This window comes from Molossus molossus, unplaced genomic scaffold, assembly GCF_014108415.1.
Source record: "Molossus molossus isolate mMolMol1 unplaced genomic scaffold, mMolMol1.p scaffold_m16_p_8, whole genome shotgun sequence".
Classification (NCBI taxonomy): Eukaryota; Metazoa; Chordata; class Mammalia; order Chiroptera; family Molossidae; genus Molossus; species Molossus molossus.
Window position 1 is genome coordinate 10,194,376 of NW_023425402.1, and position 18,497 is coordinate 10,212,872.

An 18,497-nucleotide genomic window follows, 5' to 3' on the forward strand; every position below is an offset into this window, starting at 1 on the left:
CTGAAATCAAGCTGAATGGCAGTCCTACAACTACAGAGTTAAAGCAGCAGCCACATGGAGACTGGAAGGAGGGGCGGAGGTGGACGGGCTGGTCCCACACCCACGTGTGTGGATAAAAATCAGGAGGACACCTCGGCTGGGAAGCTCCTTCCTGAGGACTGAGGGGTCCCTGTCCCACACCAGGTGCCCCGCTCAGGGTTCCAGTGCCAGGAAGAGAATCCCCATTACTTCTGGCTGGAAAAGCCAGTGGGAACAGAGGCTCAGGGAGGCTGAGGCGGCTGGAGCTCCAGGCAGCTCTTCACTTCCTCTAACCTTGGAGGGGAGGCAGCTCGAGGGGCGCCAGACACATACAGGGAAGAACTGAGCTGTTTGGCACTGCAGCGAAGGCTGGAGAGGGGGCTTTCTCCAGGACAAACATGCTGTCAGAGGCCTTTGTTCCCTTGGTGAGTCCTTCCCTGGGGTGGCAGACAGCAGCCATATCTGGGACTCCAGCAACCTGGCTCACACTGGTAACCCCGCCCTGGTGACTCCCTGAGGCCCTGCCCCACCCAACTTTCAGGCCCACCCAAGCTGTTGCCACTTGCTTCACCATAGGACTGGCCTGTCTTGGATCCTGCTTCAGGTTTTCCTAAATTCTTTCAAACAAGCAGCATCTGGTCTCTGCTAGCCCCATACCTCTCATTAAGTAATACACAGAAACAAACACAGGGAGGCAGCCAAAATGAGGAGACAAAGAAACAGGTCCCAAATAAAAGAACAAAACCCCAAGAAAAGAACTAAGCAAATGGAGATAACCTAACAGATGCTGAGTTCAAAATACTGCTTATAAGGATGCTCAATGAACTTAGTGAGAACCTTAGTGAACTTAGTGAGGGCCTCAAGAGCATAAAAAAGGACCAGTCAGAAATGAAGGAGGCATTAACTGAAATAAAGAATAATTTACACAGATTCAATAGTAGAGTACGTAAAGCCAAGAAGCAAACCATCAATTTGGAATATAAGGAAGCAAAAACACCCAATCAGAACAGAAAAAAAAAAGAATCCAAAAAAATGAGGATAGTGTAAGGAGCCTTTGGGACAACTTCAAGTGTGCCAACATTCGCATCTTGGGGGTGCCAGAAGGAGAAGAGCGAGAACAAGAAATTGAAAACCTGTTTGAAACAATAATGGCAGAAAACTTCCCTAACTTGCTGAAGGAAACAGACATACAAGTCCAGGAATCACAGAGTCCCAAACAAGATGAACCCCAAGAGGCCCACACCAAGACACATCATCATCAAAATGCAAAAGGTTCAAGACAAAGAGAGAATCTTAAAAGCAGCAGGAGAAAGGCAGCTAGTTACTTACAAGGGCGTTCCCATAAGGCTGTCAGCTGATTCTCAAAAGAAACTTTGCAGGCCAGAAGGCCAGAAGGGAGTGGTAAGAAATATTCAGAGTGATGAAATGCAAGAACCTACAACCAAGATTACTCTATTCTGCAAAGCTGTCATTTAGAATCGATGGCCATAGAAAGAGTTTCCCAGACAAGAAAAAGTTAAAGGAGTTTATCACCACCAAACTGTTATTATATGAAATGATGAAGGGTCTTTTTGAAGAAAAAGATAAAATATATGAACAAACAAAATGGCAATGAATACATATCTATCGACAATGGAATCTACAAACAAAATGAACAGGTAGAACAGAAACATTCTCATAGATACAGAGAACATTTTGTTGGTTGCCAGATGGGAGGGGGTTTGGGGGAATGAGTGAAAAAGGTGAAGGGACTAAGAAGTATAAATTCATTGCTAGACTGACAAACCTCAAAGGGAAAGGGGTTGGGGGGTGGGAAGAAATAAACCGAAGAACTTATATGCATAACCAATGGACACAGACAATAGTGTGGGAAAAGGCGGGAGGGGGGCAGGTGTGGGGAGGAGGGGTTTAATGGGGGGAAAATGAGGAACATCTGTAATATATTCTACATTCAACAATAAAGATTAAAAAAAAAATACATAAACAAAAGTTCATATGGAACCAAAAAAGTCCCCAAATAGCCACAGCAATTTTGAAAAAGAAGGACAAAGTAGGTGGGATCACAATACCAGATATCAGGTTATACTACAAAGCGACTGTAATCAAAACAGCCTGGTACTGGCACAAGAACAGGCATATAGACCAGTGGAACAGAACTGAGAACCCAGAAATGGACCCAAGGCAATATGCTCAATTAATATTTGACAAAGGTGGCAAGAGCATAGAGTAAAGACAGCCTCTTTAATAAATGGTATGGGGAAAATTGGACAGCTACATGCAAAAAAATGAAACTAGACCATCAACTTACACCATACACAAAAATAAACTCAAAATGGATAAAAGACTTAAATGTGACCCGTGAATCCCTAAAAATTCTAGAAGAAAATGTAGGCATCAAAATTTCAGACATCATACACAGCAGAATTTTCACTGATGCATCACCTAAGGCTACAGAAACAAAGGAAAAAATGAACACATGGGACTACATCAAACTTAAAAGCTTCTGCACAGCAAACGAAACAATCATCAAAATGGATAGGCAACCCACTGTATGGGAGAACATCATTGCCAATGATACATCAGATAAGGGGTTAATTTCTAAAATATATAGAGTACTCATACAGCTCCCCAAAAGGAAAACAAAGAACCCAGTTAAAAAATGGGCAGATGTACTTAATAGACACCTCTCCAAACAGGACATTAAATGGCCAGGAGACATATGAAGAAATGCTCAACATCCCTAATCATCAGAGAGATGCAAATTAAAACAACAGTGAGGTATCACCTCACACCTGTCAGAATGGCCGCCATCAACAAATCATCAAACAAGAAGTGTTGGTGAGGGTGTGGAGAAAAGGGGTCTCTAGTACACTGCTGGTGGGAATGCAGACTGGTGCAGCCACTATGGAAAACAATATGGTGTTACCGCAAAAAATTAAAGATTGAACTTCCATTTGACCCAGTGATCCCACTTCTAGGAATATACCCTAAGAAGCCTGAAACACCAATCAGAAAGAATATATGTACCCCCATGTTCATAGCAGCACTATCTATAATAGCTAAGATCTGGAAACAGCCCAAGTGTCCATCAGTAGATGAATGGATAAAAAAGCAGTGGTACATATACACAATGGAGTACTATGCAGCTGTAAGAAAGAAAGATCTCTTATCCTTTGAGGTGACATGGAGGGACCTGGAAAGTATTATCCTAAACGAAATAAGCCAAGCAGCAAAAGACAAATACCACATGATCTCACTTATATATGGAATATAATGAACATAACAGTCTGAGGAATGCAGTAGACCCAGAAACATGGAAGTAGGGCACAGAATGACATCCCTCAGAAGAGGGGGTTGGGGGGGGAGAGATAAATCACAGAACTTATATGCATGTATGCATAACCAATGGACATGGACAACAAAGCTGGGGACGGGGCGGGGGCGATGGGGAGGGGGGTGCCAATGGGGTAAAAAAGAGCAACATCTGTAACAACAACAACAAAAAGGTACAGCCACTTTGGAACCAGGTAATCATTTCCTTCAAAAATTTAAACATAACTTTACCATTTGGCTCAGCAACTCCACCTTTAGGAATTCACCTTAGAGAAATGAAATCATATGTCCATATAAAGACTTACATGTGAACATTCATAGCTGCATTATTTGCAATAGACCCAAGTTGCTAGAAATCTCGATGTCCAAAAATTGGTGAATGGATAAACAAAATGTGGTATATTGACACAATGGACTACTTCTCTGCAATAAAAGGGATAGAACTACCCAGATGTGCAACATTAGTTAATTAATTAATTAACGTAAGCCAATTCCTTGTCATTTTCTTTTGTTTTAATTTTGATTAAATACAAAATATAAGAGCAAATAAGTGACTGGCCTTAGAGTAGATACTCAACTTCAGCTAAGTGTTGCCACAGAGGAATGTAGGCCCTGTACACCAAATTTTAAGAAAGAAGCTGAAAATCTGGAATTTTGCGTGAAATCCCAAGGTTTTTAATTGTTAACAACTGTTTTAAAAAGTTAGGCACTGTTTGGGCCAAACAACAATATCTGCATGTCTCTGATGGAGAATACTTGAAGATGTCCATCAAGGCTGTGACATAACCAGATTTTGGCAAGAGATGTTTATAGTGGTGGTTAATAGTGATGGGATGACCGTATATACCAGGTGTCCAGCTGAAGACGAACATATGTCTCATTTCATTCTCACAAATCTCTGTGAAGGTTAAACAACTGGTCTAAGGTTATGTGGTGATAAATACGGTGCCTCCCCTATAACCACCATACTCTTTTGGAAGGTAGCAATTTCACCTCTTTTGACCTTTCCTTGGAGGACTTTAAAAAAAATTAGGGGGGGATTTTAATCAGTGTCTTTCAGTTCTCCCCTCTGAAAAACACAGTTTTTCCACACTAAAGAAATTGAGACCTCAGATTAGTTTAATAAGACACAATAGTTTGATAAAAATAAGCAAAGAGCCCTGGACAGTGTGGCTCAGTTGGTTGGCTTCTGCTGTTTTGTGCACCAAGAAGCTGCTGGTTTGACTCCGGTCAGGGCACACGCTCGGGTTGCGGGCCTGATCCCCACCACAGGGTGTGCCGGAAGCGGCCCCTCCATGGTTCCCTCTCGCATCAATGTGTTTTTTTTTTCTTTCTCTCCCTTCCTCTCTCTCTAAAAAAAAAAAATTCAATAAAAATATCTTTAGAAAAGAATAAGTGGAGCCTGGCTAGTGTGGCTCAGTGGTTGAGCATTGACCCATGCACCAAGAGGTCACCAGTTCGATTCCCAGTCAGAGCACATGCCCAGCTTGTGGGCCCAATCCCCAGTGGGGGGCATGCAGGAGGTGGCCAGTCGATGTTCTTGCTCATCAATGTTTCTATCTCTCTCACCCTCTCCCTTCCCCTCTCTCTCAAATCAATAGAGAAATTAATGAAGATGGCAAGAGAATAGCTCTTAATTATTTAGAGGGAGAGTCTTGAAAAAGTCTACACATAATGAAATTGATATATTTAAAGTTGAATATAGATGTTTATCTACATTTGAAAACATCTGTTTTCAGAGTCTTTTGAAGAAGTAATTCCTGCAAGGAAGCTGAAGAATTTTTATCCAGGTGTAGCAGAACACAAGGATATTTCCAAGTTGGTCCTCCTCCTTTCTTCCTCTGTGAATTCTCTGAGAAAGGTGGCCAATGAGGCCCTGCAGGACTTTCAGAAATACAAGACACTCTGGACAGAGGACCGAGACGTGAAAGTGAAGGTGTGTTTCTGCTGCTTGTGATGCAGTTTGGGTTTGAATTGTTTCTATCTAACGTGTGTGGGAGCACCAAGAAAGTGTCAATGACAATGACAGGAACTCGTGAGCAGAGGTCAAGAACCTATAAATGCCAAGCACTTAACACGTTTTACTGTGTGGAATCCTCACAGTGACACTCAGGCAACTGATACTGAGGCTCGGGCAGGTTGCATTTAGTTTGGGTAAACAGTTGAGTACCAGTTACGTTCCAGAGCATCCACAGGCCAGGTGTTCAGGGTGTGGCATGCTTATGTGGACTGGGCCGTATTTCTGGTTAGAGACTCAAGGAAACCTGAGAGCTTTGAACAGCCGTTCATGTGACCCTGTGACTCCCTCGCACAGCCTCCCTGCAGTACTAACACTTAGTTCACCCCTTTCCTTGCGCGCCCCTGGCCTGGCAGCACAGACAAGTGGACAAGTGCATAAGTAAATGCAGTTTTCTAATGCAAGTGTTGTAAGCGTAGGATTTATACTGGCGAAAGCTAAAGAAAACATTGATTGTGTCCTTACTACAGGAGTTTTTGACGAACAATCCCTCTCTGACTGAAATCAGATCAGAAATTCTGCACTATGCTACTTTTGAGCAGGAGATTGATGAGCTCACGCCTGTTATCATTGTCAGAGCACTTGAACTGCACACAGGTATTTAAAAAATATTACATAAAATATCTGTATTTTTACATGAATGCTACTTTATTTAGAAAGCAGTCATTAAGTTACCTTGGTATAACAATATAAATATTAAATATTTCTGGCCCACCAGTATTGTTTATATCTGTTATATATAATATGTATGTTACATATGATGTATTTTTATATATAATATTATACCAAGGTGGCTTAATACACTTAATATGTTGCACAGTTTCTCGATTGGTAAACAACTAAAAGTACAGTTGAAACTCTTTTTCAGGTTACTGTGAGGAGGGGCTGTGTACCTGAAGTAAGAGTCAGCGTGAGGTCTTCTGAAAAGTTAAACTGTTTGGGATTAGCATATCAAAGGATGATAAGGCAACCACTTAATGTCCGAAATAAAAAGCCCAAGCTGCCCTGGCCGGTTTGGCTAAGTGGTTAGAGCGTCGGCCTGCGGTCCTGAGAGATCCCGGTTCGGTTCCCGCTAAGGGCGCGTGCCTCGGTTCCAGTTAGTCCGTTCCAATTAGTCCCCAGCCCTGGTCGGTGGCAACCACTTGATGTGTTCCCTCGGTTCCAGTTAGTCCGTTCCAGTTAGTCCCCAGCCCTGGTCGGTGGCAACCACTTGATGTGTTCCCTCGGTTCCAGTTAGTCCGTTCCAGTTAGTCCCCAGCCCTGGTCGGTGGCAACCACTTGATGTGTTCCTTTCACATCGATGTTTCTCTCTCTTTCTCTGTTCCTCTCCCCCCCCCCACCGACTCTACCTGAACAAAAAATGAAAAAATGTCCTCGGGTGAGGATAAAAAAATAATAAGTGCCCAAGCTGACTTGATTACTTACTGCAGGGAGGAGAGTGGTGCTGGTCAGGCCAGCTCCCTGCAGAGCAGACTGGAGGTCTTACACTGTGGGCCTGAACAGTATCTGCAGAAGGATGCTCCTTCAGAGAGGCTGTTGCTGATTGGTTGGCACTCAGAGGCAGCCTTATGTTCCTTCTGATTGGTTGACATTCAGAAAAGAGGGGCTGACACTGATTGGCTTGTAAAAGCATGTGAATAAGGTGAATTGGTCTATGATTTGGGTTTAAAATTGATTGCGGTAGCTACTTATTGCCATGGCTACAGAGGTATAATCAGTCTTGTCTTAAATTTGTGAGATTTTATTCTCAGAAGATGTTTGAAGGACCTGTTTTGCATCCACTATCCACTTTATTTTTATTTATTTATTTTTATTTTTTTCATCCGAGGACATTTTTCCATTTTTTGCACAGACAGAGTGGGAGGGAAAGAGAGGAAGAGAGAGAGAGGGAAACATCGATGTGAAAGGGACACATCGAGTGGCTGCCACCCGCACGACCAACCAGGGCCAGGGACAAACTGCAACTGAGGTACATGCCCTTAACAGGAACCGAACCCGGGTCTCTCCGGACCGCAGGCGGACACTCTAACCGCTGAGCCAAACCGGCCAGGGCCCACTATCCACTTTAAGTAGATTTTCGGATCTATGCTCCAGGAAACAGTGTAACTGTGGCTGTCAAATATGACTGCCAAGGTTACTCGATCCCTTTTCTGCTGGTGACAGACAGGACACACCTCATGAACTACTTTATGTAAGATACTTAGCATAGTACCTGGCAAATAGTTAATGTCCAGTAAATATTACATACTATAGTATCTATCAAGTAGGGATTTAATTTGGAGACAAATCACAATACTTGAGGGATTATCTAGTTAGAAACAGAAACTATAAATCAGGGGCAATACAAGAACTTCGCTAGCGCTTTAGAAACTGTACTCCACCTATTATTTTAATGTGCTGTTTGCGTCCTCATAGTGGTTAGTACTGGGATCCTTAACACAAAATCAACTGTAGCACGGCATTCTAGTTGGCCAGGTACTTGCTCTTAGAGAAAACTAAAAAATGGAATAGGTGACAATAACGATAAAGCAAGGGGAAGGTGGGCTGCCTCCCTGGGGCCCAGGAAAGGGAGAGAAGAAGCCCAGGAGGTGTGGACATTATGAGATAGGATCTCACGCCTCAGTCAACAGGCTGGCCATGTGTCTTCCAGGCTACACTGTCCTCAGCTCCCTAGTCCTCTCAGTTTAACTGCTGGAAGTTGAGAGCAGTTGTGTTTCAAGCTTGGCAGGGCCGGGGAGTTCAGGGGTACCAAGAGGAGAAAGGACCGGGTAAGTGTTGCTAAGGTAGAGTTGACTAGTTAGAACTGTTATGTTTTCAAGGAACAGAAACCTATTTGAGCTATATTGAGGGGGGAAAAAGATATATCCCAGAATTCAAGATGCCCCTGGGCTGTAGGAATGGACCAGAAGAGAGACAGTACAGGAAGCGGAGGAAATCCTTTCTCTCAGACTCTCATTTCTTCTTCCCTCTGTGCCTGACTTTTTCTGCTTCCCAGTTGAGAGGGCTTCCCATTAAGTCTTTTTTTTTTTTTATCCTCACCCGAGGACATTTTTCCTCTCTTGTTCTGGTAGAGTGGGAGGGAGAGACAGGAACAGAGAGAGAGAGAGAGAGAGAGAGAAACATCGATGTGAAAGGGACACATCGAGTGGCTGCCACCCACACGACCAACCAGGGCCGGGGACAAACTGCAACCGAGGTACGTGCCCTTAGCGGGAACCGAACCCGGGCCTCTCGGGGCTGCAGGTCGACGCTCTAACCGCTGAGCCAAACTGGCCAGGGCTTCCCATTAAGTCTTATTCCAAACTCTCAAGAATGGATTCTGATTAGTACATGAAAGGTCAAGACTGACTGGGACGATCAGCTAGGCCCGGGTTCAGGGTCAGGCTATACATACCCTCTCACCGTGTGGATGAGGGAGGTAGGATATGGAACACAGGAAAGCAAACAGGGTTGGCAGACAAAATAATATATTGCACTGTGCTGTGTGGGGTTACCTGGAAGAAAATGGGGTGATGAGTGATGAGCTGATCTTTTCTTGTCTTCACTAGAGCCAATGAAATTGGCCTTATCAATTGAGGCTAAGGCATGGAAGATGTTACTCTGTCGATACCTGAATGAAGAATACAAAAAGAAAATGTCAGACATGATAACATTTATTAATGACTACTTGAAAAAGTTATCTAGACCTATTCGTGATTTAGATGATGTCAGGTTTGCGATGGAAGCCTTGTCTTGTATCCGTGACAATGAAATCCAAATGGACATGACTTTGGGACCAATTGAAGTAAGAAATGATTGCATTTTCCATTCCTGAAATGCTATTTAAAAAAATAGAGAGACACTAAAAAATTAATTCTGTTAACATATTTCTTTATATTATGGCACAGTCTGCCTATTTATCCTTTCTGATGTTGGTATCTTTGGAGGTATTTTGACAATTGTCAACAGTGACCTGTTTACAAAGGAATAGTAATAATGCTGTACTTGTCTAGAAAGTGTTCGTTTTTTGTTTTGTTTTGTTTTGTTTTTTTTTATGCTAGCACCAACATTTCACAGAAGGGAATGGTTGCACTGTCTCACCTCAGTCCTCACATGCTGGCAAGTTCCACAAGTATCTTTGTCTTTCCTTAGAAACCAGGGGCCCATGGCACCCCATGGCAGCACGGTGGGAACCGTTCCCTTAGGCTTAGTCGTCAACTGTAGGAACTCAGATCAGCAGATGTTTTTAGGAAAGGATACTATGTTCACTTTCTATTGCTGATATAACAAATTACCATAAACTTTATGGCTTAAAACAACACACATTTGTTGTCTTACCGTCCTGGAGCTCAGCAGTCTGAGAATGGGTCATTTCGGGCTGGAATCAAGATGTCAGCAGGGCTGCATTTCCTCTGGAGGCTCTAGGGAAGATGCCGTCTCTTGCTTTCTTCAGCGTCCAGAAGCTGACCCCAACCTTGGCTGGTGCCCCCTGCCAGCAATGGCATCTCTCCTACGCCTGCTTCTGTTCTCACATCTTCTCTGCCTCCTACTGTCCTGCCTCCATCTTTCCTGCGCACCTTTGTGGTTACATTTGGCCTGCCCGGTTAATCCAGGATAATCTCTCAGGATAATTAGGTCCTTTAACTTAATACATAAATTCTTTTGGTAAAGCCATTTGCAGTCCATTTCTTTAATCATTCAAGTTTCTGTTCTTTGGAGTATCTCCCAATCATCATTTCATTCCATTCCTTCTGTAGCCAACCCATATTTTAACAGAACCAGAGAAAATATTTTGTATGGTGCTGATACAAGATCAAGAAGAAGAGAGAAGCAGAAAATGGTTCTAGGTATATTTTCTAGTGTAGATCTCAGTGTGATCTGCCTATATCTCCATCAGAATCACGTAGGCACTTTTTAAATACAGGTTTCAGGGCCTAGGATCTAGAGTCAGTACCAATGTCAGTGAGAATCTAGAGGTGCTTCTTTACACGTTTAATATTGGAAACAAGTCTGAAATATACTGGTTTCTAAGACACAGGAGGCATCTAAATCATTTGACAATCATTCTGAACTCCACCCTGGCTCCACAGGAAGCCTATGCTATTTTAAACAGATTTGAAGTTGAAGTAACCAAAGAAGAATCAGAAGCAGTTGATACCTTGAGATATTCTTTCAACAAATTGCAAAGCAAAGCTGTAAGTACAAACTTAATTCTTATTCTTATTTATGAATTCTAATTTAACTCTTATAGTAACTTACTTAAGTCACTATCTCCAGAAAAAATACCTTTCATACTTTTTTTTTTTTTTTTAATTCTCACCCGAGGATGTTTTCCCATTTATCTTCAGATAGAGTGGGAGGGGAGAGAGGGAGAGAGAGAAACATCGATGTGAGAGGGACACATTGACTGATTGCCACCCACATGACCCCGACCAGGGCCGAAATGAACAGTTACTGAGGTATATGCCCTTCACCAGAATCGAATCCTTGGGCCGATGCTTTAACCACTGAGCCAAACCGGCCAGGGCCATTTCATACTTTTTAAAAGATAAATATATCATTTTAATCTCTTTATTGAGATATAATCCACATATCATAAAATATATCATTTCAGAGTATACAATTCAGTGATTATTTTTTTTACTGTATTCACAAAGTTGTACAAACACCATCACTATCTAATGTTAGAACATTCTTATCCCCAAAAGAAACCCTAAACCCATTAGCAATTACTCTTTATTATCTCACCACAGCCTCTGGCAGCCACTACTCTACTTTCTGTCTGTGGATTTGCTTTCCTGGATATGTAATATAGACAGAATCATACAGTATGTTGTCTGTAGTGACTGGCTTCTTTCACTTAGCATACTATTTTCAAGGTTTATCTGTAATGGCTCATGTACCAGTACTTTATTTTCCTAATAGCTGATGCTATTGAGCATCTTTTCATATGCTTATTGACCATTTGTATATCTTCTTTGGAGAAATGTGAATTTAAATCTTTTGTTTCTAAAATTGGCTTATTTCTTTATTTTTGAGTTGTGAGAGTTCTTTATATATTTTGCATATAAGTCTTTTATCAAAGAATATGCAGATAATGTCTCTCATTCTGTGGATTGTCTTTTCACTTTCTTGACGGTATCTTGAAGTAAACATTTTTAATTTTGAAGAAGTCCAATTTGTCTAATTTTATTGATTTTTTGCTTGTGTTTTTGGTGTTATATCTAGGAAACCCTTGCCTAATCCAGGATCATGAAGACTTCCTACTATGCTTTCTTGAGAGAGTTTTATAATTTGTAGCCCTCATATTTAGGTCTCTGATACATTTTGAGTTAATTTTTCTGTGTGTTGTGAGTTTTGGATTCAACTTCATACAAAAGAATGTAGATACCCAGTTGTCTCAGTGCCATTTGTTGTAAATACTCTCCTTTTACCAATGAATTGCCTTGGCACCCTTGTTGATGATCAATTGACCATAAACGGAAGAGTTCATTTCTGGGCTCTCAATTCTATTCTGTTGATCCATATGTCTATTCGTATGCCAGTACCGTACTGTCTTGATTAGTATAACTTTGTGCTAAGTTGTGTTTTTTTTTTTAATTGTGGAAATATACACAACTTAAAATTTACCATCTTAACAATTTTTAAGTGTATATTGTTTAGTAGTGGTAACTATATTCACATTGTTGTACAATCTCCAGAACCTTTTCATCATGAAAAACTGAAACTCTACACCAACAACTCCCCGTTCTCCCTTCCTTCAGCCCCAGATTATCATTCTACTTGCTTTCTTTATGTGTTTGACCACTTCAGGTACCTTATAAAGTGGAATTATACAATATTTGTCTTTTTTGTGACTGGCTAATTTCAGTTAGTATACGGTTTTCAAGGTTCATCCATGTTGTAGCATGTGTCAGAATTTGTGTCCTTGTCAAGTCTGAATAATATTCCATTATATATACATACCTTTTATTATACATTTTCTTTATTTATTCATCTATCAAGAAGACTTGGGTTGTGCCCTGGCCGGTTTTGCTCAGTGGTTAGAGCGTCGGCCCGCAGACCAGAGAGTCCTGGGTTTGGTTCCCACTAAGGGCATGTACCTTGGTTGCAGTTTGTGTGGGTGGCAACCAGTCGATGTGTCTCTCTCACATCGATGTTACTCTCACTCTCTTATTCCCTCTCTCCCTCCTGCTCTATCTGACAATAAATGCAAAAACATCCTCTGGTGAGGATTAAAAAAAAAAGAACACTTGGATTGCCCTTTTGTCTATTGTGAATAATGTTGTTATGAACATGGGTGTATGGATATCTCTTTGAGAGACAACTTTAAATTCTTTTGTATATCTACCCAGCAACAGAATTCTGAATCATGTAGTAATTCTATTTGTAATGTTTTGAGTACTGCCATACTGTTTTCCATAGCATCTGTACCACTTTACATCGCCACCCACAGTGCACATGATTCCAGTTTCTCCACATCTTTGCCAACACTTGCTAGTTTCTGTTTTCCTGATAGTAGGTGTCCTAATGGGTGAGGTGGTATCTAATAGTGGTTTTCATTTGCATTTTCCTAATGATAACACAATGTTGAGCATCTTTTTATATACTTATTGCCCACTTGTGTATCTTCTTTAGAGAAATGTCTATTCAAGTTCTTTGCCTATTTTTTAATTGGGTTGTTTGTTTCTTTGTTGTTGACTTGTAGGAGTTTTTTTTTTTTTTTTAATATAGTCTGGGTGTTAACTCCTTATCACATACATGATTTGCAATTGTTTTCTCCCATTCTGTTGGTTGCCTGTTCACTCTGTTGATTGTGTCCTTCTCGTCTTTTTATTTCTGTAAGGTAGTTGGTGATATCCTATTTTACATTCCTAATTTTAGTAATTTGAGGCCTCCCTCCTTTATTCTTGATTAGTCTAGGTAAAAACTTATCAATTTTGTTGATATTTTCAAAGATGAAACTTTAGATTTGTTGATTTTCTCTGTTGGTTTTATATTCTCTATGTCATATGTTTGTGCTCCTTTTTAAAAGTATTATTTCTTTTCCTTCTGCTTCTATGGGTTTAATTTTTTCTTCTTCTGGTTTGTTAAGGTGGATGGTTAATTATTAACTTGAGATCTTTTTTAATGTATGCATTGATAGTTATATATTTCTCTCTAAGCTTTTTAGAATTAGGTAAATATCTACACAGCACAAATTAGACATTAAAAATGAACTCCAAGGGAGGGTCCAGATTCCTTAATTATATTGAAATTTTTTATTGAAATTAATTTAATTAACAATGGCTTAACATTTCCTGTTTATGGAAAGATTGTCATTACGTTTGAAGCAAGACGTAGTAACAAAGACACAGAGCTGGACCTGGGGTCATAAATTGGGATTCCGTCTCTGCTGTTAGCCATTTGGGTGACCATATGCAAGTTAACCTTTGTCTCTAAATTTCTTCATGTGGTCATTTGGGAATATTTTAGGAATTTTTATTTGTTTGTTAATCCTCACCTGAGGATATTTTTCCATTGATTTTTAGACAGATTGAAAGGGAGGAATTGAGAGAGAAACATCAATGTGAGAGAGACACATTGATTGGTTGCCTCCTGCACAACCCTGACTTGAGCTGGGAATCGAACTTGCAACCCAAATACGAACCCTTAACCAGAATTGAACCTCCTACCCTTCGGTCTGAGGGCTGATGCTCTAAATCCTGAGTCAAACTGGCCAGGGTTATTTTATTTTTTTCTTTATTGATTTTTAGACAGAGAGGAAGGGAGAGGGGGAGAGAGAGAGAGAGATAGAAACATTGATGAGAGAACATCTATTGGCTGCCTCCTGCATGCCCCCTATGGGATTTGGCCCACAACCTGGACATGTGCCCTGATCAGGAGTTAAACCAGTGACCTCTTGGTGCATGGGTTGATGCTCAATCATTGAGCCAAACTGGCAGGGCTGGCCAGGGCTATTTGAGGAATTTTTTAAATATGTGGTTATGAGGGCTCACTTGAGGTAATGTATATAAAATACTTTTTATGCTCATGTTTATTTAAGTTCATGTTAAATATTGACTAATAGGTTGTTTTGGAAAATGTTTGCTGATTAGTCAGGAGAGTGACTCAGGAAGGAAATGGGGAACACTCCACTGAGATTTAGTGAAGTCCAACTTTCTCCTGTTGAATGGAAAAAATTCTTGTGAGTTGTTCTATCTCTTTAACTGTTAGTGTTAAATCCACTGACCCATCCTTTAGCAGAGATAGACAATTCCATTCTATACTCACAATTAAGCTTAAAGTAGTATATGTACCAACTGTTGAGAGCAGTTGAGAGCAGGGGTTATTTCTTTGTCTCCCATTTTTGCTTCCTCTTTGTGTTTGTCTCTGTGTATTCGATAGAACTGCTATGCTCCCCAGTCTTTGTGGGGTGGCCTTATGCAGAAAGGGTCTTGTGAGATGTAGTGGTGGAGTCTCTTTGCTATCCTGAGCTGGATACTCTAGGAATGTCTTTTGTGGGGGTTATTTGGGCCCTTCTGTTGTATTTGGGTCTTGATTTCTGATGCCTCGTTTGAGGGTGGAGTCTCCCTCCGGCTTGCTGACTGTAAGACTCCACCCTACGACATCCTGGCGGCTGTTCTACAGGTGCCTGGCTTCTGGCAGAGAGGCCGCGGCGCCTGGCCCAGGCGGAAGTGGGTGCTGAAGCCAGGCGGCGGCGAGGTGGGCGCACTGGGTGCGGCAGTGGGGCTGGGAGCATTGGGTCAAGGCCACAGCGGTGGCAGGTCCGGGCCTCTGGGGGTGTTGGGTCGTGGCGGTGGGGCCAGGATGGGAGGGGGCAGGCGCCAGGCCGCAGCAGTGGGGCTGAGTATGCCCTGCTGCAGCCGGGTTGCGTTGCGGCCACTCCCTGTAGTCTCCTCCCGAGGAGGACCCCGCAGATCCTCCAGTGAGGCCCTCTCTGATCCCAAGCGGGGAGAAGCACCCAGCAGAGCATGAAGCATCACAGTGCAGCTTCCGGTGGCTCCTTGGCCAGGAGAGCCCAGTCCCGGCACTGACAGACACCCGCCCACACTCGCCCGCATGCCCTCCCTCCACGTGCTCACCACGCACTCTCACCTGCACTCCGGCCGCCTGCTGGGGATCCCAGGGGACAGCCCCCACCCCTGCAGCTGTGCGAACCCACGAGAGATGGCTAATCCCAGATGTTGGCCTGACCCCAGAGACAGCGTGTGACCAAAACGGGCCTGTAGAAGTAACTGTTTCCATGGCCACAGTGATGGCCTGAGAAATATCGGCCGGAAAACCTTCTTAGCCTCAGTTAGAGAAGATGTCTTTGCCTCCTGGGTCACGAACTAGACTGATTTGAAACTCCTGTTCGTCCATTTGGGTTGTTTATTTCTGAGGAGTTTTTCTTTGTTCATTTTACAAAAACATTGCAGAGGTTCCGTCCATACAGGGCGTCTGTGGGATAACAAACTTGCGGGAACAGAACCGTAGCTTTCAGTGAATGTATTACTTTCATCCTCACGTTGAGCACTCTTTTATTCTAGGTTTCTGTCCAAGATGAACTAGTCCAAGTGCAGCCAATGTTTAAAAGTAATCTGCTTGAGTCTGTGGAAGTTTTTCGTGAGGATGTACTGAACTTTGCAGACGCCTATGAGATGGTAACTTAAGTATCTGCATTCTCTCTTATAACATGTTTGCTGGTATGTTCTTTCTTCTTCTTTTTTTTAAATTTAATTTTTCCATCACGTTTTATCCCCTTTATGCCCTTTACCACCTCCACCCGTCCCCATCCGCCCTGCAATCACCACACAGTTGTCCGTGTCCATGAGTTCTCTCTTTTTTCCTCTTTAGCTCAACCCTCCCCTCCCAACACTCTCTCCCCACCCCTGAGCTGTCAGCCTGTCCTCCATCTATGAGTCTGTCTCTATTTTGCTTGGTAGTTCAGTTTGTTCATTAGATTCCACATATGGGTGAAATCATATGGTACTTGTTTTTCTCTGACTGGCGTGTTTCACTGAGCATAATGCTCTCCAGGTCCTATGAAATGGAAGTGATGGACCCTGAGACATGCTCTGGGCTTTGGACATTACATGTAAGAGGCTGTATTTACTTATTCACAGCTGTCATAAAAGGGACTAGCTACTTCTTCAAGCATGTTTTATAGAGTTATAAAGAAGATTTAACTGTTAAAAGGAGCAACGACTTTAAAGATAGGGAAGGAGCAAAGGGTCTTGTTTTGCCCTTTCTCGGGGCTAGACTTCTTACAGTTGAAAATGTAACACAGTTGTTAAAAGGCTCTGAGAAACTATAAATGCCCCAATACCAGGATTTACATAACTGATTTTTTTTAAATCCTCACCTGAGGATATTTTTCCATTTATCTTCAGATAAAGTGGGAGGGAGAGAGAGAGAAACATCGACGTGAGAGGGACACATTGACTGGTTGCCTCCCACACGACCCTGACCAGGGCTGGGATGAACCACAACTGAGGTATGTGCCCTTGACGGGAATCAAACCCACGACTCAATGGTTCACAGGCTGACTGCTGAGCCAAACCGGCCAGGGCCACAAATGATTTTTTTTTTTTTTCATTAACTTAGAGAACCAAAAGTATCACTGAAAACAATAAATGTCATACTTGGTCAGTCCCACAAACTGTTCAACCTGGTATAATAACTGACAATGGTCAACCTCCGTTAAACTCAGAACGTGGACATATTCCCATAAAATACTCTGCTTTCTCCTAGTGATCACAATGGATCTGGATTCATAAGAGATTTAAGCCCTTGGTGCTACTTCTATAACACTTTCTGTTTTACATGTACTGAAGTTATCCTTGTACTTGGATTACTCAACATTTGACCACCACTCATTTTATTACACTGAAAATCTGGTCTATTATTTTGCCAATCCATTAACATTCATGATTGTACAGACTATCTGGGGTCTTTTTACAACTGTTTTCTGGTTCACACCAACAGACTGCTACTGCTTCTTTCAAGTTTTCAGCCTGTGTGCATCTGTTTCCACGTGGGGCCACAGAGTCCGTGAAAGGAGGCTGTTCTCGGAACCCTGGAACGGTTGTTCTGATCACAACCACAGCATCATCTTCTGATTATTATGCTTTTATCCTCACCCTAGGACATTTTTGCATTTATCTTGAGATAGAGCGGGAGGGAGAGAGAGAGGGAGAAAGAGAGAGAAACATCGATGTGAGAGAGACACATCAACTGGTTGCCACCCACATGACCCCAAGCGGGGCCGGGGACAAACTGCAACTGAGGTATGTGCCCTTAGCGGGAACCGAACCCGGGTCTCTCTGGTCTGAAGTCCGATGCTCTAACCACTGAACCAAACTGGCTAGGGCTGACTTGTACATTTTAAATGAGGGATTATATAATATGTGAATTATATCTGAATAAAACTGTTACAAAAAGCAAATGAAAACTTCATGTATAGGACTGAGACCATTTACTTGTAAAATAATGCTTATTTATTTAAAAGAAAATAATAGATAAATCCAGTAAATTAATAGGTACATATGATTAGAAATTAAAATGGAGATTCTATTATTTATTATAGGAAGGACCCATGGTTCCAAATATACCACCCCAAGAAGCTAGCAACAGGCTACAGATATTTCAGGTAAAACTATATTATTTTGTAACATGTAAAACTACATTTTTTGTTATAGATTTAATAATGTGTTTCCTTCCTTCCTTCCTTCCTTCCTTCCTTCCTTCCTTCCTTCCTTCCTTCCTTCCTTCCTTCCATTTTTTAATCTTCACCTAAGGATATTTTTTAAATTTATCTTCAGATAGAGAGGGAGAGAGAAGGAGAGAGAGAGAAACATTGACATGAAAGGGAGACATTGACTGGATGCCTCCTGCACGACCCCGACCAGGGCCAGGGATGAACTGCAACTGAGGTACGTGCCCTTGACCGGAATCAAGCCCGTGACTCACTGGCTCTAACCCACTGAGCCAAACCGGCAACGGCGACAATGTGGTGTTGCTTTTAAAAATGATTTTAGGAAAAAATTTTATGTGTTTTACCTTACAATGGAAATGTTAATGTCTAACGTACATATAGACTTGAACTGTCTTCTGAGCTGCTAACTAGTGTACCTGATTCCTTTCCTTGTGTCCCTCCATGATCTTT

The 18,497-nt window shown here is 42.0% G+C and overlaps 1 protein-coding gene across 1 annotated transcript in view; it reads left to right on the top strand.

Moving 5' to 3' along the window:
- Positions 1-18,497, top strand: part of DNAH8 (dynein axonemal heavy chain 8) — a 295,615-nt gene that overhangs the window by 89,323 nt on the left and 187,795 nt on the right. The window contains exons 24-29 of the mRNA XM_036248715.1: positions 5,091-5,287; positions 5,839-5,965; positions 8,917-9,152; positions 10,438-10,542; positions 15,880-15,993; positions 17,919-17,981. Of these exons, the coding sequence (XP_036104608.1) occupies positions 5,091-5,287; positions 5,839-5,965; positions 8,917-9,152; positions 10,438-10,542; positions 15,880-15,993; positions 17,919-17,981 (842 nt within the window). The remainder of the gene's footprint in view (positions 1-5,090; positions 5,288-5,838; positions 5,966-8,916; positions 9,153-10,437; positions 10,543-15,879; positions 15,994-17,918; positions 17,982-18,497) is intronic.